Source organism: Coffea eugenioides, chromosome 9 (genome assembly GCF_003713205.1).
Source record: "Coffea eugenioides isolate CCC68of chromosome 9, Ceug_1.0, whole genome shotgun sequence".
NCBI lineage: Eukaryota > Viridiplantae > Streptophyta > Magnoliopsida > Gentianales > Rubiaceae > Coffea > Coffea eugenioides.
Window position 1 is genome coordinate 10,985,059 of NC_040043.1, and position 26,577 is coordinate 11,011,635.

General features: G+C 35.5%; 2 protein-coding genes across 2 annotated transcripts; both read left to right on the plus strand.

Moving 5' to 3' along the window:
- Positions 1-357: 357 nt before the first annotated feature.
- Positions 358-1,815, plus strand: LOC113782196. Its single transcript, XM_027328104.1, has 3 exons — positions 358-389; positions 476-612; positions 701-1,815. The coding sequence occupies exons 1-3, from the start codon at positions 358-360 to the stop codon at positions 1,813-1,815; spliced, it is 1,284 nt and encodes a 427-aa protein (XP_027183905.1).
- A 14,935-nt stretch (positions 1,816-16,750) lies between these two features.
- LOC113782665 (ABC transporter G family member 23) lies at positions 16,751-18,715 on the plus strand. Its single transcript, XM_027328542.1, has one exon. The coding sequence runs from the start codon at positions 16,751-16,753 to the stop codon at positions 18,713-18,715; it is 1,965 nt and encodes a 654-aa protein (XP_027184343.1).
- Positions 18,716-26,577: the final 7,862 nt, after the last annotated feature.

Genomic DNA, 26,577 nt, shown 5'->3' on the forward strand with positions numbered 1-26,577 from the left:
TGACCAAAAATACAAAAGGGGTCTATACATTTCGGGTCCAAGGCCAGGTGTATCACTTCTTGGACGGCCTAATCTCTCCATCTAATAAATCCTCAGGTGTTCAGCTCTACTTTTTTGACACTGATGAAGAACTCGCAAAGAGAGTTGAAATTTCTGATAAGCTTTGGCTGACCACTCTTAGGCTGCTGATGACAATTCTCCAGAAAAATCCATATACCAGATTTTTTAAAAATCTTAGGGATCTGCCTGCCCTTGACAACCATACGATAGTTCTAAAATGTTATCCTGGTCTTGATCAACGTGTCTTTAATCTTCCTACTGCCTCCTAAGTAGCCGCTATCTGGACCGAGACAAATGATGCGTTTGTTGAGAAGAGCCCGCACATTCAGGTTTATAGCCATTCAAACGCAAGTTATAGAGTCCAATCGTATTACGCATGTTATGATCCGCTTCAGTACCCTCTTTTGTTCCCTAGAGGTGAATCTGGTTGGCATCGTGGGATCAAGAGGATTTATTCAAGAAGGAACAAAACTGATCCTTTCGACCTGGATGCTGATATTGATCTCCCTTCTACTCAAAATCCTGCAGACTTATTCAGCATTGAAGATCTAGGCATGTCTATTTCTTATACTTATATATTTTTTCTACTACAATGTTCTTTATGTTCACTCGTATTATACCTTCATTTCCCACCTTTTAGCTGCTCAGCAAAAAATCGAACAGGATTATACTGTATCTGCTAGGGAGTACTATTACTATCAGCTACAAATAAGAGACAATGATGATTCTATGTTGCTTCATACTCTCAGACTATTTCAGCAGTTTGTTGTTGGTACCTACATAAAAATTGAAACATCTAGGCTAGACTTTCACAGGAAGAAGCAAACTGAAATTAGAACTGAAGTTCTTCAGGGGGTGATAGATAGTGTTGCTATAGGCCAGACACGAGGGTCTACAGTCGGCCGCCGAACAATATTGCCTTCTTCTTTTATCGGCGGCCCAAGGGACATGAGGAGAAGATATCTTGATGCAATGACCTTAGTTCAGAAATATGGCAAGCCTGACATATTCCTTACCATGACTTGCAATCCGATGTGGCCGAAAATCCAACAAAACCTTCAGTACTATGAAAAACCACAGGATAGGCCTGATTTGCTAGCTAGAGTGTTTAGAGCTAAGTTTGAAATGTTAAAGGTTGAGCTCCTTAAGAAACAAATCTTCGGAGAGGTTGCAGCCTGTGTCTATGTTATTGAATTCCAAAAACGTGGCTTTCCGCATGCTCACTTGCTGCTCATTCTTAAACCAGGATCCAAGCTATTGAATCCCGAATCATATGACAGAATTGTTTCTGCCGAGATTCCGGACCCTGACAAGAATAAGCATTTATATTCCCTTGTCATTAAGCATATGATCCATGGACCCTGTGGTGAAAAAAATCAGCAAAGCCCCTGCATGAGGAGTGGTAGATGCAAAAATCAGTACCCAAAGAACTTTGCACCTTATACAGTTCATGGTGAGGATAGCTATGCATGCTACAAAAGAAGAGATGATGTCCGAAAAATAAAGGTCCGCAAGCATGAGCTTGACAACAGATGGGTTATACCTTACAACCCATACTTATTAGCTTTATTTGATTGCCACATGAATGTTGAAGTCTGCTCCACTGTTAAACTTGTTAAGTACCTTTATAAATATATTTTTAAAGGTCACGACCTTATCAGTTTTAGCCTTCTTGACCAAGGATCTGTTGGTAACATTGATGAGATTACTCGGTTCCAGCAAGGTCGTTGGGTTTCACCTCCGGAAGCTTTGTGACGCATCTACGAATTTCGCCTAACAGAAATGAATCCAGCAGTTTATACCCTACAGGTTCATCTTCCTGACCAGCAATCTGTTTCTTTTGATAAAGATTCAGATTTGTGGTATCTTTTGAACAAAATTGATTTTTCAAAGACTATGCTGGCTAAATTTTTCAAAATGAACAAGTTCAATCCTACAACTCAGCATTTGAAGTGTTTATATAGAGATTTTCCTCAGCATTTTGTATGGACACCGAAAACAAAAACATGGTCAGAAAGGAGTCATAGAAAGGTGATAGGGAGGCTGATAACTATTGAACCTAGAGAGGGAGAAAGATACTACTTAAGGCTTTTGCTTACCCATATTCCAGGCCCAACATCATTCGATGACTTGCTTATGGTTAGAGGTCACAAAACAGCCTCTTTTAGAGAAGCCTGTCTGCAATTAGGATTGATAGAATCTGATTCCTACATAGAAGAAGCATTAGAGGAAGCTGCTACTTTCCAGATGCCTTATTTGTTACGATATTTGTTCGCAATGCTTCTATTTTATTGCTCTCCCAAAAATCCTAAACATCTTTGGGAATCATTCGAAGAGCAGCTATCTTCTGATTACAAACGAAGCTCCGCGCATCATCACTGCACACCAATAGAGATTAAAAGAAAAGTTCTTCAAGATATTAATGTGACACTGGAGCAAATGGGGAAGACCCTCAATGATTATCATTTTATTGAACATTCTTTTGTGTCCTGTTATCGTGACCAACTGACCAGAGAAATTCAAAGTGAAACTGGCATACCGATTGATCCAGAAGATCTGCTTCTTCCTCAAAAATTTAATTCTGACCAGCGGCATGCATTTGATTTAATTCTGGAATCAATATTGAGCTCAAAAGACCAAGCTTTCTTTATAGATGGTCCAGCTGGAACAGGAAAAACCTTCTTATATCGCGCGCTCCTCACTTTTCTTCGCTCTAAAGGATATGTGGCACTCGCAGTTGCCATATCTGGTGTCGCAGCATCTCTTCTCTCTGGTGGCAGAACTGCACACTCAAGGTTTAGGATTCCTTTGAATTTTTCAAAACAAAAAACTTGTCAATTAAGTAAGCAGAGTAGCGTTGCACAGCTGATTGTTTCTACTAAATTAATCTTGTGGGATGAAGCTTCTATGGCAAAAAGAGAAACAATAGAGGCATTTCACTGTCTTCTTACGGATATAATGGAATCTGATGTACCCTTTGGAGGAAAAACTGTTGTTTTCGACGGTGATTTTCGCCAAACCCTGCCAGTTATTGAGCACCTTGCCGCACCAGATTTGATTGAATCCACTCTTCTATATTCACATTTATGGTCTCACATATATAAGCTGTAACTGCGAAAAAATGTGAGGACTGCCTTGGATCCAGCATTTTCAGCTTTTTTGCTTAGAGTAGGCAAAGGCACTGAACCTGTTGATGAACACGGCCAAATATCTCAGCCCCCTCATATGGTTATCCCTTATCGCAACAAAGAAGAATCACTTGACAAGTTATATCCATATAGAGCATTATTACTGATTTATTCTGTCCATCTGCTTTGACTCCATCTCCTAATTACGTATAAAATGTTCCAGGTTACTTGGGACCGTATTTCCTGATCTAAATCTATACTCATCTGATCCTTATCAAATGATAGATAGATGTGTACTTTGCCCAAAAAATTGCTCAGTTGCTGAGATCAATAAGCTGATGATTGCAAAATTTCCTGGAAATCTTCACAAATACATAAGCTGTGATAGAACTGTTGATAGGAAATACCAAGCAGATTATGAAGACTTTCTGAACTCTTTAAATCCAAAAGGTCTGCCTCCACATGAACTTTTGCTCAAAGAAAACTGTCCTATAATGCTTCTAAGAAATGTGAATCCAACGGATGGTCTTTGCAATGGCACGCGGTTAATCTGCAGAAAATTAGTTGAACACACAATTTGTGCCGAAATTGTCTCTGGTCCAAATAAAGGGAAAAAAGTCTTCATTCCAAAAATTCCTTTGCAGACTTCTGATGGTGAAAAGAGTGGTATTCCATTTATACGGACACAGTTTCCTGTCCGTTTGTGCTTCGCCATGACAATCAATAAATCTCAAGGTCAAACTCTTGACTATGTTGGCATTTACCTCAGTGAGCCTGCATTCTCTCACGGCCAACTTTATGTTGCTCTCTCTAGAGCTAAAGATTCTTCGACAGTCAAAGTTCTAATTGCTCCGGGTACTTCTGACGACGTTAAAGTCGATTGTAAAACAAGAAATGTTGTCTTTCATGATATCTTTCGATTCACTGACATATAATATATAAGGTCTGATTACCCATGCCATTGTTTTCTTATTAGTTTATCGTTTACATATTCAGTTAGTCATGATAATTTCCCATTGTTTTCCTCTCTGCAAAGTCATCCAGGATGCAGCCCGTTATCCCAGTCAGAGACGTGCTCCCTGGCTCTGAAGGTTGGACCTGTAGAGTCACTGTCCAAGAGAAGCAGCAAATAACTGGCTCAACAGCGACACCAACAAAAAAACAAGAGTTTATTTTGCTCGATTCAGAGGTCTTCTCTATGCTGTGATAATATATCCTTCTTCATTCTGCATGGTTAAATGTTTTATGTTACTGAATATTTTTTATCTGTATAGGGATCGCAGATAGAGGAGATTATCTTCAATAATGACATCCCCAAAGTCAGCCCTCGGCTTCAGATTTATAAAAAATACCTCATTTCAAATGCCATTGTCAAGCTAATTCCAGAGCAATATCAAACTCCTAAAGTGAAAATCCAATGGGTTATAACCAACCGAACGGTCATTGAACCAGTCAACGATGATGACGATCTCCTACCTATGAAGTTTAACTGGACAGAATTCAGTGATCTTGTTAACTTCATGGATGACAAACAAAAATCCGTTGGTAAGCTTCACCATTGTAGTTTCCTCATTTACTCAGTCATTATATCCATTTTCCCCTGATTAGTGTTATTTTATCCTGCACCAGATATTATTGCTATTGTTGTTCAGGCACTCGATGTGAGACATATCACAAGAAATGGAAAAGATTTAGTTGTTCAGAAATTCGTCATTGTTAACAAAGAGTAAATTTTACCTTACAGATTTCATGTTTATTATATCTGAACTTTTACCTTTCTGCCTTTTACTAAGTTCCTATTTTCTCTGTATTAGTGCACAGACTGTAGTCTTGTCATTGTGGGATGATTTTGTAACTAACGAGGGCCATCAGATCACACGTAACATCCAGAATCAGCCTGTTCTTGTTTGTCGTAGGCTAAAAGTTAGCTTTTACAATGGTATACAGTTTAGCACTTCTGTAATATTTCTGTTACATTTAAACACTCGCTGTTCGCTTTTCCTTTTCATCTCTGAGTATCTTCTTCTTGCTAATTTTCCCCTAACAACTGCCCACCTTCCCCCTCAGGAGTGACACTGTCTACCTGGTTTAACTCTGCAATCCTTATAGATCCTCCTATAGAAGAAGCTGAAAACCTAAAAAAATGGTTATTAATGTGTCCTTTTACTTTATCCCTGTCTTATACATGCTCAACATGTACGCTTATGATTACTGATAATTTTGTCAGCTTTTCCACAGGGCTAAAAAAAATGTTCAGCTCCTTAATGATCTTGTTACTGATGGAGCTTACATGAAGTACAATCCTGATATGGCTCTTAAACCACATCAGAAGATAACTAAGATTATGCTTTTGAAGCCTACACAAAAGGTCGTATTTTTTCTGCATTATGCAATTTGCTGCCCTTTTCACATTCATTTACCAAACCTGTCTCTTCTCTCTCTTGCATTGCTAATTTTTAACCAGAGCTCGTGGGTCAAAGTCTCCTTCTCATTTGAGCACATCTTCCAAAAATTCTGGTATATGGGATGCAAAAAATGCTTCCGCTCTACATCAGCTCCCCATGGGGTGTCTTTTATATGTAATTCCTGCAAAGAAAAGCATCCAGCCGAACCAAGGTCATTGTTTATACACTCCATCAGTTTTTCCCCTTTTTTTTTATCTCTTCTCCTTTTTTCATGCTAAACTTTCTCCTTACTTCTTTTCCATCTTGCTGCTGCATTTCATCTACTTAGCTTTTGTTAATATATATACAGATGCCGATTCGACATTGATTTGACTGATCCAACAGGCACAGTCACTGCTTCCATTTTTGGTGAATTAGCTGAAAACTTGCTTACTTTCACCGCATTGGAAGCAATGGATCACTTCACTCAGGTTACCATCTAGATACGTTATACTCTGTGTGTATTTACATATTTTCCCTTCACACAATTTCCTATACTTAGACTTCTTATGGTGTATTCCTTCTGACTTTTAACTACCAGAACATTGAGCTTCCCTTAGAAAAGATTCATGCTGCACTAAAACAGAAGATTTTCCTGGTTCACATTACTCCTGTTCGATCCATGCTGGCTGATGCAAAACAACGTTACACAGTTATATATTATTGTGAAACTACTGACCAAATGGAGGCTCAGTTACTAGATACCCAACAAAGGCCAGCTCACGTGTTAACCTTTGATGAAGCTACAAACAGTGATTCAGCAGTATCAGGTCCTATTACTGCATTTTTGCATTTCCCCTTTCCCATTACATATTCCACTTCATTCCAATCTCAAAAACTGTTTTTCCCTTTCTTATATAGCAGTGAGCAATCCTTCTTCTTCAAGAATTAAATCGTGCCTTGCTAAAAATTTGAAGAGTCAGAAGGTGACTCCTCATCTGCATCACCGCTTGAAGATGACAGTTCTCCTAAAAGAGCCAAACTATCTTAGACCTGCACTATCACTTCCCCACTCGTCCTGCTCGCATGTTATTTTGTTCGTCATCCGAGATAACTGATACTGCTTGTTTTCTCTTACCCTGGAAATAGCCAGTGGCATCTTAGACTTGTCTTACCATTTTGTTTTTTGCACAAGTTGTATTTAACTATCTCTGATTATATGTTACCTCATTCCAGAGGAATGGTCTTGCTTCTTTTGTAGTGAGCTCGATATAACTGATTACATGTTGAACCTGCCTATTTTCCATTATCCTGGATATAACTCGTTGTATCATATCCTTGGCTTGGCATTTTGCTCTCATTATATGTTACCTGTTTCCACATACATGGTCCTGTTTTTTTTGTCATAAGCTGCCTATAAACGAGTGCAAAATGAGGTTGAACATGCACTGCTGGTTTCATACTACCATTTCTTGCTACTAGCAACTGACTTTAGGGATGAAATTTGGCCATTCGTACCTTATTGATATGACAATTGCAAAAAACATACTTGGCTTGACTTATCTTATATTTTGTTAGTTTTATTCGGGTTATATCTTCATCTTCTTAATATTGATTCTTTCGTTTCTGGCGGACAAAAATATTGCTCATTCTGTCTGCTCTAACAATAGTAATGAATCAGCAAAGATATTTCACTTAGATGTTTTTTAATCTTCAGCAGACAATTTGATACATGAAATATATATCCCAATCAGTCTTCTTGGAATCTATCATCTTCATTTAATTAAATGCTCATGTACATAAATTAATCATCCTCCGGTTAAATGTGACAACCACTATTTATTTTATCTGCAATACACATTAAATAAAAAATGCAATTTCCCCTCCTTTAACTTTAACATACACGCTTTTTAATACCCTTCCCACTCAAGCAATTTTTATCTACCCCAGTAGTATAATCTAACTGCAAAAAATCTGATTTCCTCTTTCCCCAAAACTTTCTCCAAGTACAAATTGATTATAGACAGCTTTCACTGTTTCTTTTCTCTATTTTTGTCCCTTTGCTTATGAAAACTCATAGGTGGTTCAGAGTGACAAGTTATTCGTGTCAATCTGCACAAACTTCAGATCAGTTGTCTTTCATAAATAAGTTAGTAAACCTACTATTGATCTCAGTCTCCACAAACATCAACTCTATTGACTTTCAAGAAATCTGTACTCCACACACATTTTAAGCTACTGTTCAGTCCTATTTTTTTTCATAACTTTCCTTCCCTACATGCTGACCCACTGTACTTCTTAATATATATCACTAACAAGCTCATTTCCTTTCAACCACATTTGAAAGATCTTTATAATACCATCTTAGCCGGTTCTTCCTTTTCTCTAGAATCTATCAACTAAGCTCTTTCCTATTTATACCATTAATCCTAGAATTCTTTTTTTTCCCTTTATCCAACTTGATGGCAATCAACATTCACAGCAGTAATTCTTCCAACCAATCACCTAATAGTTCCAATGTCACTGAAGGATGTTTTTTCTTGAAATGCAACCAGCATGAAAAGGTAAAATTGTTTTTCCCATTTATAAATATATGCACCCACAGACAAACTTCTATTCTACAACTTCATCTTTTACGCTTTCAACTTGCAGATTCTGGCCTCCAGCTTTCATTATATCCTGAAACTGCATAACAAAACTAGCATCGCTATCGTTCAAGGAAATGAAAGTTGGAATGTTCAAGTTGCAGACCAAAAATTTGGAGCTGGATGGACACAATTTCAAAAAAATAACTTGTTTGGCCAAGACAGCTATATCCTCCTGCGCCACATCGGCAACTTAAAATTTGACATTATTCAGTTCACAGAACTTAAAATGCACTCTTATCTTAGATGGACAGTTCCTCTTGTTAATATTCTGCAATTGCAATATTCTGCAAATATTGATGGTCAGTATATCTAGCCTGCTTTTTCCTACGGAGGGTACGTAGACATTTATTCTGGATTTTTGACGTAGTGGTTCTCATCTCAGGTGATATCAAGCCACCATATATTCTATATCAGCATATATCCTCTTCCATCAAACCAGATATAACTCATGACATTATGAATTCTATATCTTTTTACCAGATTTACGACAAAAAGAACAGAGCCAAATTCGTGAGTCTCAATTTTGCATATTTTAATTTGTACATTTTTATTATGTTCTTTTTACTATTTTCGTTTTCCTTCCATACTAGAAAATACCAAAGTTCGTCAGCGTTTTCCTAAATGAAAAAAGAACGCCCGAACTCACTCTCAGAGCTGGATATAGACTCTTTCAAGTAAAGATGAAGGGCCAAGAGTTCAGCGACAACTGGCCTTCCTTTGTTTTCCAACACGATTTGCAGCTCAACGAGAAGTTAGTCTTCATACTAGAGACAGAAAATTCATTTACCGTGCAAGTCTACAAGACAGATGGATCCGAAAAAATTTTCCCCTGGTATCATAACTACTATGTACATTCTTATCTTTGATGTGTAATTTGTTAGCTTTATTCGAATACCAGTCCAGATGCTATTCATATTCTCTTCCTACATTTTAACCTCCAACCTTATTTTCAGTCATCATGTCAGTGCCATCTCCTCTCCCTTTTTGCACCTTATCAATTCAATATTCGCTTCCCATAAAACTGTCAACTTGTAAGACCTAAATATTTACACATCTTTACTGCTTCCCACCGACTGTACTTTATCACTTCCATTATTAAATAAGCAAATTTCAATTAACCGTGAGAGCGGCCCCTGCAAATGCAACTTGAATTCAGCTTGCAACTGATAAAAGCTAAGCTGCAAATAATGCTACCATTACTTACCAGTACTTACAAGTACTATAGCGGTATGATTATAGACTATAGTAGTAGTATTACACTAATTGCAAAGTTAAAGCCACTCCTACTTCCTAATTAGTACCTTGTTTGTTTTTATTGTGGGTGCAGCTGAAGTGAATGCCTTTTTTTTTTTCCTTTTAGTGTCCCCTCGCTTGTTTGCTTTGTGCCTGCGTGCTCATTCCCTCACTGTGGAAAAGGAGAGTTTGTTGATGGTCTTCCTCCTTTGAGCTAAATGATGTTCAGCTTTTAAGCACCGTCAAGTACTGGTCCACAACTACATTCAACAATATTCAAAGAAAATATACAAAATTATTGAAATATATCCGCAACATGTTACCCTCCAAATAAAATATGCACAATTATTAACACCAGATTAACAAATTTCCAAGGATATTCAGTCTATATATTATGCGTTGCAAAAAATTATTAGCAACAGATTAACAAAATTACCAAGGTCCAATAATAAAAAAAAACAAAACGTCAGGTAACTATGAATTAGCATAGTTCCGAGACCAATGTCAGGTCAAACATGATTTTTTACCAACAAAATTACCAATCATCGTTACTCTCCTTTCCTAAACTTTCTCATAATGCACTCAAAATAGTCCAAAAACCCAGCCACTATACACCTGCCAACCCTCACCTACATAGCAGCATCCTCTCCCCTGCTTTACAATTTCAGATTTCATGTGTAAACCCTCACGGAATTGTCAGACACCAGTGCTCTGTCATTCATCCATTTCCAATACACACATGTGAAAATACATGAATCGCTTAGCTGTCTCCTATATCGCCCTACATCTCTGCCAAAACCCTTTACAACCCAATTCATATATTCTCCTGAACCAATTTTCTCCTCACCCGCTGAACTCCCTTACTCTTAAGGTAATCTTCTTTCCCCTCTTCTTCATTTTTCTCCATTGTCCTTTCCTCTTACTGTTTTTGATAACATATCTGCTGATTTTTCCCTCTTCGGATTATCCTTCTTCTACTTTTCCCATTTCTTCTTTTTTTACCTTCTCTATGTACTCAACGAAAGAATCTGTCGGCTTATTAACTTATCTGTTTTTCCCTTCCTTTATAATTTTTTTATGCATCCATCTTTATGATAATTTGGCACTGAATTCACTAATCAAGCTTCAACAAACAAAGCCCCTGTGCATCTTCTTCCTTTATATTTTCCCTCTTACTTCTATTCTCTGTTTGACTTTTTTATACGCTAATTACTTATAATCTAATCTTAATTATTCATAACTTTAGATAGTCCAACCTTTACCTGCTGCTCAGCTTACTAACATCATCTTGCCGCAGCCTTTCCCCCCATGGAAAATACTATCGTTCCGCTCTCAACCATTGATCCAGATCTGCAAGATTGGACAACAGTAATCCAAGTTATTGAAAAAATGCATCTCATCCGTTTCGGTGGACCTCAGACTCATTATTAGCAATATGCACTTGCTGATCCACAGGTTTCGCAATTTTGTTTTTTAGAGCATTTTTTTTCTCCTACGTTTAGCTTTTAACAAAGGCTAACAATGTTAGAATACAGGGACTTAGAGTTAACATGCATATACCTGCACAATATCTTCAACAACTGGACAGTCTCCTTTTACCTTTTAAAACATACTACGTATCAAATGCAATTGTCCGTCCATCCCTTGCTGATGTCCCTGCCGAAGACTACCCATACTATTGGGTTGCCGCCAAGCAAACACTCATTCACCAAACACAGCAACTGCAACGACCTTGTCTTCCACTTTCTTTCCACCTCCATCCCTTTGCCATGTTGGACGCACTTGCAAATACAAATCATTTGATAAGTACAAAAAACCATTTCCATTTTCTATGATTAATTTCCCCCCCACAAAATAAACCTTGTTTTACCATTTATTTTACATTGCTTCTTATATATAACTCTAATAGATATCATGGGAAAGATCCTGCATGTCCTACCTAGAAGAGAAACAACTGTTCGAGGAAAATTGGCCATCAGTAGAGATTATGTAATTGCTGATCCTAGGTTACCATCCATTTTTTGAATTCACATAATCATCATGCCTTTCAACCATACTACAACCACAACAATTATCATTCTTTTTTTTTTCCTTATACAGTCTCCGCCCAATGCTTCTCACTCTCTGTAATCAAATTGAAGAAACCCATGGACCTATTATAGCTTCCCAAGCTGAAGACTTTCCAGTTATTATTGCTATCAGGATCAAAGTCACAACGAAAAACTGTGAGCAAACATATTTCTCGCTTTCTTTAATATTTTTATTGTTTTTTTTCCCTCACCAGTTTTTTCGCCTCGCACCAGATCTTAGCTTGTCAACTGAAAGATCATCAGTCATTCTCATAAATCCAGACGTTCAAGAGGCAGTCGACATGCATAACTGGTAATTTTCCAATGTTTATATCATCTACTTTTACTATTAAACTTCCTCGGTAATTTTTCTATGCATGAATCAGGTTTTCTGCTAATTCTACCCAATCAACGCAGCTTGTAACTAGCATAGATTATACTAATCCCAATGTCCTCCTTCCGCCTCCCAATGATGATCAAACCATGTATATTGCCACTGAAAAACAAATTGTAACCCTCCAAAATCATCTTATTCAATTCTATTCTGTTCACATTTACTTTACCACCGCTTATATTTTCCCCCCTCCTACACCTGATTAATAGGAAGTTGGAACGGCATGGATTAAAGGCTCTGCTGAAATAAGCTATCAAGATAATAAAATGTACCGTATGATATGTCCTACTTGTGAAGAGCCTCATTATTCTACATATATAATGCCAACATTCTGTCAGCATTGCGAACACGGTGTCCAGCTGTTGCCCAGGTTCTTCCATTATTTATAAATCCTCAGATTCATAATCGAACCAATTTCATCTTCCTATATCATTTTTCCCTTTACAGAGCATGTATTTCGCTTTCACTTTCTGATACAACCGGTTCCCTATATGCCATCGCCATCGATGCTCAAGCTGAAAAATTACTTGGATATTCAACATATGAGCTTTATCATGCACACCAGCAGGTGAATATTTATTCCATTTATTAGCACGCAAAATTTTTACCTCTCCTTTTCAACTCTAACCATTAACATTGTTCTTCTTTTCTTTGACTTTCAAACAGAATATTAACATTGGCAACCTCATTACACCGAAATTACACGGACGGACAGTTATTTGCTGCATCCAACCTCCTCTTTCAACAATCAAGCTGTCTCAACCAACTGCATTCAACATTGTAACTTCATACTTTTTGGATGACCTTCTACACATTCATCAGCTCAACTTCAACAGCCTAAACATTCAGGATGAAAACTAAACATGTTTGCTTTTTTCCAGACTTCCACAAATATTCCTGTATAATATATTCCCACTTTATAGCACTACTGTTCATTGCTACAAATTAACTGGGCATATATACCACCGCGCTCACAGCGCGGTGGAACCACCTAGTTTCTTAAAGGGCACATATGCTTTTACAACTATGATGTTCCCTGTTCTCTTTTTCAGTGCCCGAGTTGTACAAAAATCTCAACTTCCTGTGAATTTTCTTAGGCTATATTTGGTACACAATCAAAATGATATTTTCTTTTTGGATTTTTTTCCTTTGTATTTTAATAGAAACCATCAAAATGATATTGCCCTATATCAAACTTGCAATTAAGAATAGGGAAAATCGTTCAAAATGTCCTTCATATTTTGCAAAATGACTTTTTTGTACCATCACTTTTAAAAGTATAATTTTACGTCCCTTACAAATTCATATTGGTTAAATTTGAACCATATTTATGTTTTTAACTAATTTTTGGCTGGAATTCATTACATGCCTTGCACGAATGCACGTGATCATGTTTGAGGGATAAAGTTGTCAAATCACATTTCACATAATCTGATTCATAGTCCCTTACATTTCATAAAATGATTTTTTTTGTTTCTCGCATTCCATAAAATGAAATTTTCCATTCTTCACATTTTACAAAATGAATTTTTTCATCTCTCATTGATCATGTATATGAATATTTTTTTTAAACTCACGTATATTTCAATTTGATTTTACTTGAACAGTATGAATAGCATATAATATATATATATATATATTATTTGATTTCACCTATAACTAAAATTAGTTTGATCAGGTGAAATCGAATAGACATATACAAGTTTTCAAAAAACAAAAGAAAAAACTATTCAAACCCATAATCAATGAGGGATGATAAAAATTTATTTTGTGAAATGTGAGGAACTATGAATAAAATTATTTAAAATGTGATTTGATAATTTTGTCCATAAAAAATGATCACGTGCAAGACACGTGAAGGATTCGGCCAAAAAGTAGTTGAAAACTTAGGTAGGGATCAAATTTGACCAATGTAAATTTGTAAAGGATGTAAAATTACACTTTTAAAAGTAAGGGATGATAAAAGTCATATTACAAAATATGAGAGACATTTTGAACGATTTTTTCTTAAGAATATACCCTTGAAATTGGAAATTTGGTAAGAGGATTAATCGCAGTCTTAATTGCCTTAGCATAGTACTTCCCAGAGGCACCTCAAGCTAGCTAATTTTTTTCTTTAATTAGGTCAGGGAAAATAAATAAATAAATGAGTACATTATTGTCCCCCTCTTCCCCCCCCTCAAAAAAAAGGGAATATCCTCATGATTTTTTTTTTCTAATGACTTTATCTTAAATAGTTCCTTAATTTGCTTTTGGGGTGGAAACTTCTCAAAACAATCATCACCGAATATGCTGTCCACCATTCCAACCACAACAATCAGGAAATTCCCTAACTTTAAAAAATTACACATAGTTAGTGTGTTTAGATAAGAGGTTATTCGAAATATTATTTAAAATAATTACATTAACACTTTTATAATGTGATATGTGAGATAAAAAAATAGTTAGTAAGATAAAAAATTGTTTGAAAATTGTGTTCGTAATGTAAATATGGAGGTTGATTTGTTTCTATGGACATGAAAGAAACCAATTCCTTTCTGTTTGTCTCGCGTCTGGAGACAAATGATATCCAAATTTGTTAACCATGTACTCTCTTGGCACAAAATATATTTCACTTAATGTAACATCATCGAATTCATATCACATTAAAAAATAGTATATCATTCTATATATTTCACTTAATGTAATATCTAATTTACTCTTTCCAATTACAAATTCGTTGTCAAACATAATCAACAACAAATAATGAAAAAAAGTTTGTAACCAAAACATTACAAAGAAGGAACTTTAATACTATAAAATTCTCAATAACTAATCTTAATATTTTGACAAGGATATTTATGATGTTAAAGTTCAATCTCTATAATGTTTTGGTTGCAAATTTTTTGATTATTCGTTATTGATCATGTTTGACAATGGATATATAACAAAAAAGAGTAATTTGGATCTTGCATTAAATGAAAAATATAAAATGATATACTATATTTTGATGTTATATGTGATTTGATCTCTAATAATAAACAACAAATTTTAGTATTTTTCTTTAATATGTCAGTTGGTATTAAATTAACTAAATCATATAGTATATGAGGAACAATAGTGGAATCATGTTATTTTTTCTCTTTTAATATCACTTTTTAATTAATGGTTGGGTGTAAATGTTACGAGATAATTAAGGTCAAAGGAGGGTAGTGAAATAGTTAGAAATTTGAGGAGAGGTCTTTGAAATCATCCCTAAAATAAAATAGTATAAATTTGAAGAAAGATATAAATAAGTGCTGATGGTAACGTTCTACAATTGCAATTTATGCCAACTGCTGATGTCTATTTCATACCCCCAGAATTTACTTCAAAACAAAACAAATTTACGCCTCATCGTCCATGTTCATTTGCTGTAAAAAGCAATTTTTTGAGTTTATTAGCAATGTGCGTCCCTGAACTATCAAGAATTTGTGATCTTGCACCTTAACTAGCTATTGTTGCAATTAACTACCTTATAAAAATGATTTATGACATACTGCTCAATTTGATCGAAAATTGATGAATTTTGATATCAAATTTTTACCGAAAGAATTTAGTTCCCAAAGACCGTTAGAAAAACTCATTGATTTGGTCATATGTCATAATTGAATAGCGCAAGGTAAGGTACTTAAATACTACAATTTCTAGTTTTATAGGAAATCACAAATTGGCAAGAGTTTAGAGACCATATGTCATTTACCCTTTTTCAACCTTGGTTAACCCATCCACATTGCTTTGTAAATGCAGATATATTTCTGTTCTTCTCACACTTATCTTCCAGCTTTTTCTTATCTTCTTTTATCAAGTAGTAAAGTTTTTAATTTATGTATGCTTAGTAACATAAACAAATAAAAATTAACATTGATACTCCCTATTTGTTAATGACACTTTTCTTAACCTTTTTAACCATGGAAAACATTAGAATCTCCAAATACATTCAGTCTTGGATTAAGTATTGTTACACTTTCTTTTAACATGGTTAATTACTACGCGGGGCATATTTTTTAATCCTTTGAAGTTAATCAAGATGGAAATTGACTATTCAAGACTGCAAAAATTAGTAGGAAGATTTTTGCTTAGAATCGCCTCAAAATAATATAATAACCATCAACACTTTCTCAATTTCAATTGAATATTTTCCTCTGCAAGGTGTGAAAAATTTGAACAGCTAAAGATGAATATGATGTATGTGTTAATCAGAAGATAAATAAAAGAAATAAAAAAATGGTTGGGATCTCGATAGTTTTTACTTTTCTTGAACTTAAGCAGAAAACGTAAAAAGAAAGCTGTTACATTTCAGTTTTTTTCTCTTATATCAAATATACATGTTTTTTTGCAATAAAAACATTCTACATAGATGTAGTTGACATTAAATATTTCATGACCTAATTGAAAAGCAAAATAAAACTCAAATTGGAATGAGGAAAGAAAATATTCAAAGAGTGAATGATTTATGCATGAATCAATTGATCAAAGATGATAAGTTTCTCTTTTTCTATCATCATAACAAAAATAAAAATTTCTAGGGGAAAAAAGAATTCAGATACTAGCGAGTTTCTCCAAGTAATTTGGTCGTTTGATTGATTAATACGGCATAGCTTTTGCAGTAGTCCAATTCTCAGATGACCAAACTCTGTTGGAAGATATACCAAACTTCACCTATATTGGAGACCTTCAATATCAGAAGTTTTAATATGGTTAGAGCAATCCCAATAAAACTTAGCACTTGAAACTTCAAACATCACTTGCCTTTTTCTCTCCTTTTCACCTTTCAGATATCAAGAAGCTGTTTGATCAAATCCAAGAAAGAACCATGGCGTCATGCTTCCAACCGCAAGGACTAAACGTGGAAGAAGATTCAGCCATACTATTCTCCACTTCTGATTCACCAGGAGGATTATCATCCATCAGCACTCGATGTTCTTCTTCATCATTCCATCATTCACCACCAACAGATCCATCCAAACAATCCTATGAACTCAGGTTAAGGAAACTTTCCTATACTATTTACAAAAATGGGTCTTTTTTCTTTGGAAAATTGAAGAAAACTAAGCCCATTAGTATTCTGAAATCAGTCTCTTTCACTGCAAGAAGCTCTGAGATATTAGCAGTTGTTGGACCGAGTGGCACTGGTAAATCTTCCCTTCTTCGAGTCATCTCAGGGAAAGTCAGGAACAAGGATTTCAAACCAAAAAGTGTGTTTATTAATGGCTATGCGATTACTAACACTGCTCAGCTGAGGAAAATATGCGGTTTTGTGGCTCAAGATGATGATCTGCTGCCTCTTCTTACTGTCAAGGAGACACTGATGTTTAGTGCTGATTTTCGACTCAAGGAAATGAGTACGAGAGAAAAGGAAGAGAGAGTTGATGGATTGATGGTGGAACTTGGACTTGTTCATGTTGCTGATGGATTTGTAGGAGATGAAGAGAACCGTGGGATATCAGGCGGAGAAAGAAAGAGAGTCTCAATTGGAGTTGAATTGATTCATGATCCATCAATTTTACTGCTTGATGAGCCAACTTCAGGACTGGATAGCACTTCAGCACTTCAGGTGATCGAGTTGCTTTCGTCTATGGCAAAATCAAAGCAGAGAACTATACTTTTGTCCATCCACCAGCCTAGTTATCGAATGTTTGAGTATATATCGAATTTCTTGATCCTTTCTGGTGGAACTGTTGTCCATAATGGTTCGCTAGAATCACTTGAGGAGACTATAAACAGATTGGGATTTCAAATTCCTGTGCAGTTAAATGCACTTGAATTTTCCATGGAGATCATGAATGCACTTGAGGAATCATGCTCTGAAACTACTGATGATCTCTTGATTAATTCAGAGGATGAAATGTGGCGAAAAGATGTTGGTAGAGGTCTATTTCAACCTCCTGTTGATCAATGTGGAGTAAAAGGCGGATTTTTTATCAGAAACATGTATGAAATTATGGTACTTTGTTCTCGATTTTTGAAGATAATATACAGAACAAAGCAGCTGTTACTTGCGAGAACTATGCAAGCTCTTGTTGGAGGATTTGGGTTGGGAACTGTATATCTAAAAGTGCGGAACGATGCAGGAGGAGTCGCAGAAAGGTTAGGCCTATTTGCTTTTAGTCTTAGCTTTCTTCTTTCTTCCACAGTTGAAGCACTTCCCATATATCTTCAAGAAAGACGAGTCCTGATGAAAGAAGCTTCAAGAGGTGCCTACAAAGTTTCTTCTTACATGATCGCAAACACACTTATCTTCCTTCCCTTTCTATTCCTCGTCGCGATTCTCTTCTCAGTTCCTGTATACTGGCTCGTGGGGCTTAACCCTTCAATTTCTGCTTTTGCATTCTTCGTTTTCATGGTTTGGCTCATTGTTCTGATGGCTAGCTCCTTGGTTCTCTTCCTTAGTGCCATTTCTCCAGACTTCATCTCAGGGAACTCTCTGATTTGTACAGTTCTTGGTGCTTTTTTCTTGTTCTCTGGCTACTTCATCCCAAAAGAGTGCATTCCAAAGTATTGGCTCTTCATGTACTATGTTTCCTTATACAGATATCCTCTGGATTCCCTTCTTACAAATGAATATTGGAGTTTGAGAAGTGAATGTTTTTCTTGGAGCAATGCTACTCAAGATTACAGTACCAAATGTGTACTTACAGGAAATGATGTTTTGAAAGGCAGAGGACTTGAGAGGGATACAAGGTGGATCAATGTTGGGATCATGTTAGGCTTCTTTGTATTTTATAGAGTGCTTTGTTGGGTAATTCTTGCAAGAAAGGTTGCAAAGACCACAATATGATCAGCAATGTCCACTAGGCCCATGCATTTTGTAATTTTGCATATTATGGACCAATGTTAATTAACATCTTATTTACTATTTTAATGTGCAGACAAACAATGTTTAATGAGTACTACAATCTATGCAGACAATGTGACAATTTCTTTAGAATTTTGAGCTTGGACCAAACTTTTGTGGGAGTACAATGTTGACCTTGAACTAAGTTCAAAAATTTGTTATTCTGTAGAATTTTATGTTAACTAGATTCAATTAATTTATGTCACCAGCTCTGAGTGCAAGCATTCATTATATTCTTACATTAGAATGATGATCTTGGTCAATGGCAAATTCAGAATTTTGTTTTATTATTTTGGTGCAAAATGAATTTTACGACGACATGTCCAGAAAAAATAGTATTTATTCAAAAAGTATGGCAGCTCGTAAGATTATGAATCTTGTAGTTCCTAACACAAAGTCAACTAGCAATTTTTATTTTTATTTTTTGATTACTAGCAAATCATATCTCAAATGTATTTCAATTGTTGAAGCCGAAAAAGAGGCGGACATCAATAAGTTATCTATTTAGAAACTTTATAAAGAACGGAATGAAATACGTCAAACTGAAATGATGACCAAATGGTATATCTATTAAGCATCTTAAACAAAGAAACGGTTAAAGTATACAATAAACCATTCAACCGAGGCAAGTTGCCAAATGCTAATTTTAGACAGAGGAAACTTTTCAGATAGCCCCTAAACTATCGCCTTTGCACGGTTTTGGCTCCTCAACTATAAGTTGTCACAAATAACCCCTTCAAAAAGAAAAAACTTACTTTAAAGATTTCCGTCAATTTTGGCCATTAGAGATGACGGAATTAGGGGCAAAACCAACCAAACAAAAAAATCAACCCATGAAAACAGCCTAAAATTCATCAAATTAGGGCTAGAAAAAATGGAAGATGAAAGAAGATAAAGAAACATTAAACTCCATATCATTGGTTGACTTAATATATTTCATTTTTAATCAAATCGTGAGTTGATTTTTTTTTTTGGTCGATTTTACTCTTAATTCCATTACAGTGATTGCTCAAAATTGACAGAAGTCCTTAAACTAAGCTTTTTTTTCTGTTTAAAAAATTATTTGCTACAATATATAGTTGAGAAGCTAAAACGATGCAAATTGAATAGTTTAGACTTTGGAGGCCTGCCAGAAAGTTTCCTCGTTTAGATGCTTGATACCTTTAAATATTAACTTCAATGTTTAATTGAGACAACACATCAAATAAATACAAATTTGACTACCAAAATAACGTATCAATTCGAATTGTGTCATTACTCGGAAATCCTTTATAGAATTGAAACCGATAACAAAGAAAAAATATTTATTTGATCACAACCACCTTAAAACGATAGGTGTAATGAGCAAAAGAAACAAGAACAATATATAAATATGAATCTTGGTAGCATCATAGAGTAATTTGAGGCTGCAGCTGCCCTTCTTATGGCGCAGGGGTGTTTTAGAATACTTATGCCGCAAACTTATAGCGCAGGCTGCAGCTGCCCTTCTTGGCCCAACAAGCTGCCAGCAACCCAGATGCGCACAGCCAAATACTTTGAGGCTGAAATCACTGGGCCAATTTCTAAACCCATTTTAGTAGTCATGGGCTAATGGACAAAAATTGCAGGTTGAACTTTATTTTTTTATGTAGTTTGTTACTCTTTGTTATTTGATTTAATCTTTTATCTCTCTCTCTCTCTCTCTCTCTCTCTCTCTCTCTCTCTCTCTCTCGTGCTCTGCTGCTTTGTTAATTTCTTTCCCTTTAAACTTCTTAGTTCTTCTCAAATTTTATTTATTTTTCAGTCAAATTGGCAATAATTACATTGAGCCCATGGGTATCTCCAAAGATCTAAAAATGATCTTCCAATTACAAAAGAATTCAGAAAACTCCGTTTCGACTAAGAATTGAATAGAGTTTTCTTGTATTTAGACAAGAGAACCTTATAGAAATGTAAATGTGGATTCTGACAAAATGCATTGTGGAATCTTTCCGTGGCATATTAGCGGCTAAATACATTTTTCCCGACTGAAAGTTTGCGACCAAGTGTAATAGCACGATCAGCCAAATTTTTGAGTGCATTTATGGCACAGAACTTATAATTGGAAATTGTTGTCCAAACGGTCATCAAGATTTCCTAAAACCCCCTATAAAGCTTGTTCGAAAACTGGTGGTTGAACTAAATAACCAACTTTTACTTTGCAAATTGAGTTGTTTTGCCTCATGTGGAGTCTTTCAGGTAGCTGGTATTTTGTCATTCCCTTATTTGCATGTAGGTAAAATAGCAGGCATGATACTATTAAGTCAAACCCAAATAGAGCAGGACATAATGCATAATAAAGCAGGTAATCAGATAGATCATGCAATGGTATACAGTAAAGAGCACGTTCATGGCAAAGGATATAGGTTGCTCTCAGGAGCAAGTTCCACGGCAGCTTGTCGGCCCATTGACTCTCCGTTAGCCATGAAATTATAATGTCCGTAGATCACTACTACACCTCAATCTCCATCCACCGATCATTTCCTTACCGGATCCGAATGTCAAAGAAGTATCCAAGATTCGTCGATCTTCTCGACCAAACCCTTATCGGCTCGATTCGACCAACTAGCCCTAAGTTGGGCTTATAGCCCCGGATAGACGTGGATTCTGACAAAATGTGGAGTCTTTCAGGTAGCTAGTATTTTGAACAGCGTTTCAGGTAGCTAGTATTTTAAACAGAGTTTTCTTGTATTTAGACAAGAGAACCTTATAGAAATGTAAATGTGGATTCTGACAAAAGTTTGTTTGTGGAATCTTTCCGTGGCATATTGGCTACTAAATACATTTTTCCCCACTGAAAGCTTGCGACCAAGTGTAATAGCACGATCAGCCAAATTTTTTAGTGCATTTATGACGCAGAACTTATAATTGGAAATTGTTGTCCAAACGGTCATCAAGATTTCCTAAAACCCCCTATAAGGCTTGTTCGAAAACTGGTGGTTGAACTAAATAACCAACTTTTACTTTGCAAATTGAGTAGTTTTGTTTCATGTGGAGTCTTTCAGGTAGCTGGTATTTTGTCATTCCCTTATTTGCATTCGTTGAGTTTGAACATTGTTACAAGAGTAGTAAAGAATGGTGGAGTTAGGATCTTAGCTTAGGGGGTACGAGTTTTGACTATCACGTAAGATGTGATAATACTAAGGGTTAATCACAAAAGCTCTCCTAATGTATAGTCACTTTTGCACTTTGTCCCTTATTGTTATCTTTTTTATATCACCATTATAGTGTTAGAGTTGACTAAAAGTTTCGGAATAAAGTGAGAGTCGACTAAAAGTTGACTAAAAGTTATCTTTTTTATATCTATTTTAGTTACAGTATTTCCCCTTAAAGTATAACATCTTCTTTGCTTTATCCTCTAACACCATTTTTTATCAATTTGTTTGCTTGTTCCTAAAATCATTAGTGAATTCCAATATTTGATAACACTCAAGACAATTAACATCTAAAAAATCAGCGTTCTTAACATAATAATAAAAAATACTAATATTTTTATATTTGTGGTCTTAGTTAAATTTCATTCCATAATTGTACTTTTTTTTAGATTGAGGAGAATATCTTGCTAATTTGACTTAATATGGGCAAAATTTGTTATTAAAAAATAAAAATGTGAAAATATTTTTAAAGTCTAAAAGTGATGGAGGTATTGTTAGTTTCTCTTTGGGAATGTACATATGGCTAAACTTTTCTTTTAGTAGCTAGATGTTTTTTTAATATGGAAGTGTACATTAATGTGTTGGTAGTACTAAAAAAAATAAATATGGTTGATTTGAAGTTTAAAGTTTCCAAAGTTGTTCTTTTAATATACCATGCTTAGATGTTATTAAAATTTATTTGGATTTCTAAAAAATTTATTACATCTAAAGATGTTTTTTAATCATCTTTTTTTTTTAACCATCTTTTTTTCTCACAAATATCAAAATGCAAAAAGTGCTATTATTCTAAAAAAAATATCAAATAATCTCCAATCCAAACAAACCCATCTATAGACCTTTAATAATATTTTCATAGTTAGTTTTGGACTAATATTTTTTCCGTTATCACATGAGATGAGCGAGATATTTTTCTTTATCTAAAAAACCTGTAATTATGGGGATAAAATTTAATAAGACCTATATCCATAAATATATAATAATTTTTATTATGATGTTAGTGACATTAATTTTTTAAAACATTATTGGTCTTGAGTGGTATAAAATATTAGAGTTTGCCTGATGGTTTTAAGGACAAATAGACAAATTAAGGAAAAATGATATCAGAGGATAAAGTGTAAAATGGCTATACCTTAAGGGAATTTAATCTAATTAACCCTTCAGGGTATCAATGTCTATTTCCGTTACACAATGTTAGAGTTGAATAGCATTTTAAAGTGAGAAAAAAATAACATTATGGGATAAAGTGTAAAACTGGTTAAATCTTAGGGGTAATTTTGTGATTAACCCATGCTACTTGATAGACATTTATGTTATTAATACCTCTTAATCTAAATAGTAAATCAAATTAATGATAGAAATCATTCTATTTATCTGAGTTTTGGATAATTAGAACATGAAAAGGCTAACATTGGGAGTGGAGACCGCAGACATGGTGCAATTTAAGGGAAGGCAAAATTAAGAGAAGGCAATTGCCCACCGTCAATTATATATGGCTTCATCGCCAACTATAAACTAACTGACTTTGAGTTGGTATTCGGCATTTAGGCTTGACTCATCTATCTCACGAGTGTAAAATTGTACTTGAGTCTGAATTTTTAAAATAGGTCCCAAACTCAAGTTCGAGATTGAATTCGACTTGTTTAGAACACAAAAACAAACTCAAACAAGTTTGAGCTCAATGAATTTGAAAAAAAATATGCTCTGAAGTTTTATCTTATAAACGAATATAAAGATTCATTACGCAATCGCTGATCAATCATTTCCTAATGATGTCCTCTAATATGAGTTAAAATGCTCAAAAACAAGCCCATAATGATAAAAGAACTTATTCGCTTTTCTTTGCGAACCCGAACGAGCTGGTTGCAAGCTAAGCTTGGCTTAACTTGTTTGATAGTCTTGCTGAACTCCTTCTACAAAAGCACAAGGTAATTTAGCTATAGAATTCCTACAGCATTGTTAAAATCTGGAAGAGTAACAAGGTGGGAGGTCCTTGTTCATGAGTCATTGTTGCTGTTCTAGAACAACAGTCAACTTTTTCTTCTTCTTGTTGTTGAAAGGTTTTTGTTGGGCATACTTGCAAAACATTGAGCAATGCACTTTTGGTAATAAATAGGAACTAAAGAGCCCAGGGAAATTAGTCAATTTACTTTTGGTAGTTCGATCTGCCCTTACTAGACAACGGACTATTAAAGGTTTACCTGTGTCAATTGACATGTTCATTAAATATCCAAGTCGTTTGCATCGAAGAAAACTCAGCCATGAGTCACCGTGATCGGAGTTGAATTTACACAAACTTTTTTCTACCTAAAAAAGAAGAAAAAACTTGATTGAGGTTGCTTGGATATTGATTTGAGGTTTCATCTGCGGTGGAAAGCTGAGTCATCTGTGCATGGTGGAAAGAACCAAGCAAATGAGGACAACACATCAGTGTGGAGCCAAACAAGGGACAACATGGAAAGAAGATACCGGAGACCGGATAGAACAATGTGCCAATAATAATAAAAAAATAAGAGTGCATTTTCTCGAAAGACAAATTGCAAAATCCACCTGCTGCCTAGCTGATCCCAGTTGTTGTCCGGGTTCAAATACATGTTCATCCCCACTCCTCACCCGAGCTGTGCTTACCTATTAAAATTTACTTGTCTGAGACCATTTTTTAAATATTGCCTCCATGCTCACTCCTGATCACCAATTTGGGAAATTTATTCAATATGCCTTTTGCTTTACACAAAAGCATAGCTGGCAAAAAAACCCAAAACCTAACAATCTGCCCAATCCGTCCATTAATTTTAAAGGATGGGTTGGATCAATTGGGTTATGGGTTTTGTTGGGTTGGGTAAGAACAACCCAACTTATTCATTGGACGGGTTAAATTTTTTATTTGGGTACCCAATATCCAACTTGTTTAAAAGCAATTCAAAATAACAAATACAATATTCAATACACATATGCCCAACTATTTGTATTTGGACATGTGTTAATAATTCATTGATTAATTTGTATTCAAAATTCTCATATATATATATATATATATTTTTTTTTTTTTTTTTTCAATCAATTTTTTAATTTTTATTTAAAGGAAAAAAGAAATTTAAAATAAAAACTCATGCTTATTTTACTTTTATAATAGTATTTAAACTTGTTCAACTTCTATAATAATTTATTATGCCTTTTAAGAGTATGCTGTTTTCCTCCCTTTTTTTTGTGGTTGTTCTCAAGTTGCTACTTGATTTTGTTTGTTAATATTTCGTGTACGTAAAATAGAGGGCCTGTTTGACACCCTAGTTTTTTACCAAGTTTTTTAGCTACTAGTTTTTTAACAACTTTTGCTACAGAAACTCCAAAAAACTTCCCAAAGTTTTTTATCTACACACTTCAAAAATCTATACACAAAAAATTTTCCAAAAACTTTTCTTCCTCCCTCACCCAACCCACCACACCAGCCACCACCTCCACCACCTCTCCCCGCGCCGGTCACCTATTCCGGCGCCGGTAACCTCAAAAAAAAATTTTGAGTCCCTCACCCTCACCCCCTCTCCTCCCTCTTCCCCTCTCTCTCCCCCGCCACCCTCCCCCTCCTGCTAGGTGCGATTTGGTCGCGCGACCAGATCGCAGAGCAGAGAGGGGGAGGGTGGCTGAAGAGGGGAGGGGGGGGAGGGAGAGAAAGCAAAAAAAAAAAAATAATGCACAGCTGTCGGCCTTCCTCGGGCGTCGGAGTGCGAGGGAGAGGGGAGAGAGAGGGAGAGGGAAGAGGGGAGGAAAGGGGAGAGTGGGCAGAGGGGTGCCGGGAGGGAGAGGAGAGAGGTGCGGGCAGAGCGGGAGAGAAAGGAAATGGTGGAAAAGTTTGGAGGTGGGGGGGAAAGGGGTGGGTGGGGGAGGGACAGGGAGGAGGGAAGAGGAGAAAAGCAAAAAAAAAAAAGAGGAAGAACAGAGGTGGTGCTAGCGGAGGTGCTGGAGGTGGGAGGCAGAGGAGAGAAGTAACGGGGAAGGGGAAGGGGGAAGGAAGAAGAAGAAGAAGAGGAGAGGAAAGAAAAGAAAAAGGAAAGAAATAAAAAGAAAAAGAAAGAGAAAGAAAAAAAGAAAGAAAAAAAGAAAAGGAAAAAAAAAGTTTTTCGTCCTACAAAAACTTCTACAAAATTTTTTCAAAAACTTCTACAGTGTACTATAGTAAAGTTTTAGACAAACTCCCAAAAAACTCAGGTTCCAAATAGGCCCAGAGTTTTAAATGTGTTCTAATTGCATTCCTTTTTAATATTTCATGATTACTTTTGTTTGTTAATATTTCATGTATGTATAATATTGTACAAATTTCTTTTTTAACATTTCAGCATTATATAATTTCAGATTCTTCAAATTTACAAATAAAAGCTTACTTTGTATCGGCCTAATTTTTTGCTAATTCAAAATAATGCGATCCCGATGTGGTAAAAATGTCAGAATAGTTCATGAATTCTCCTCTCATAAACGGGATTTCAACTAAACTTACGACGCACATCATTTTACTCCCTAATTCTAACAACAAACAAACAGTTTGGCTAATGGAATTAATAGATATTCCTATAATTAAGAGAATCTTTAGGTGTTACAATTTTTCAGAGAATTACAATTACTTTAAGAAAGTTTTTTCAAAGG

Bases quoted from the DNA above. Each gene is read 5' to 3' on its own strand.
- LOC113782665 (XM_027328542.1), top strand. From the start codon at position 16,751: ATGGCGTCATGCTTCCAACCGCAAGGACTAAACGTGGAAGAAGATTCA.
- LOC113782196 (XM_027328104.1), top strand. From the start codon at position 358: ATGCGTTTGTTGAGAAGAGCCCGCACATTCAG. The intron at 390-475 runs GTTTATAGCCAT...TTTGTTCCCTAG, and splicing joins AGAAGAGCCCGCACATTCAG to AGGTGAATCTGGTTGGCATC. The intron at 613-700 runs GCATGTCTATTT...CCCACCTTTTAG, and splicing joins ATTCAGCATTGAAGATCTAG to CTGCTCAGCAAAAAATCGAA.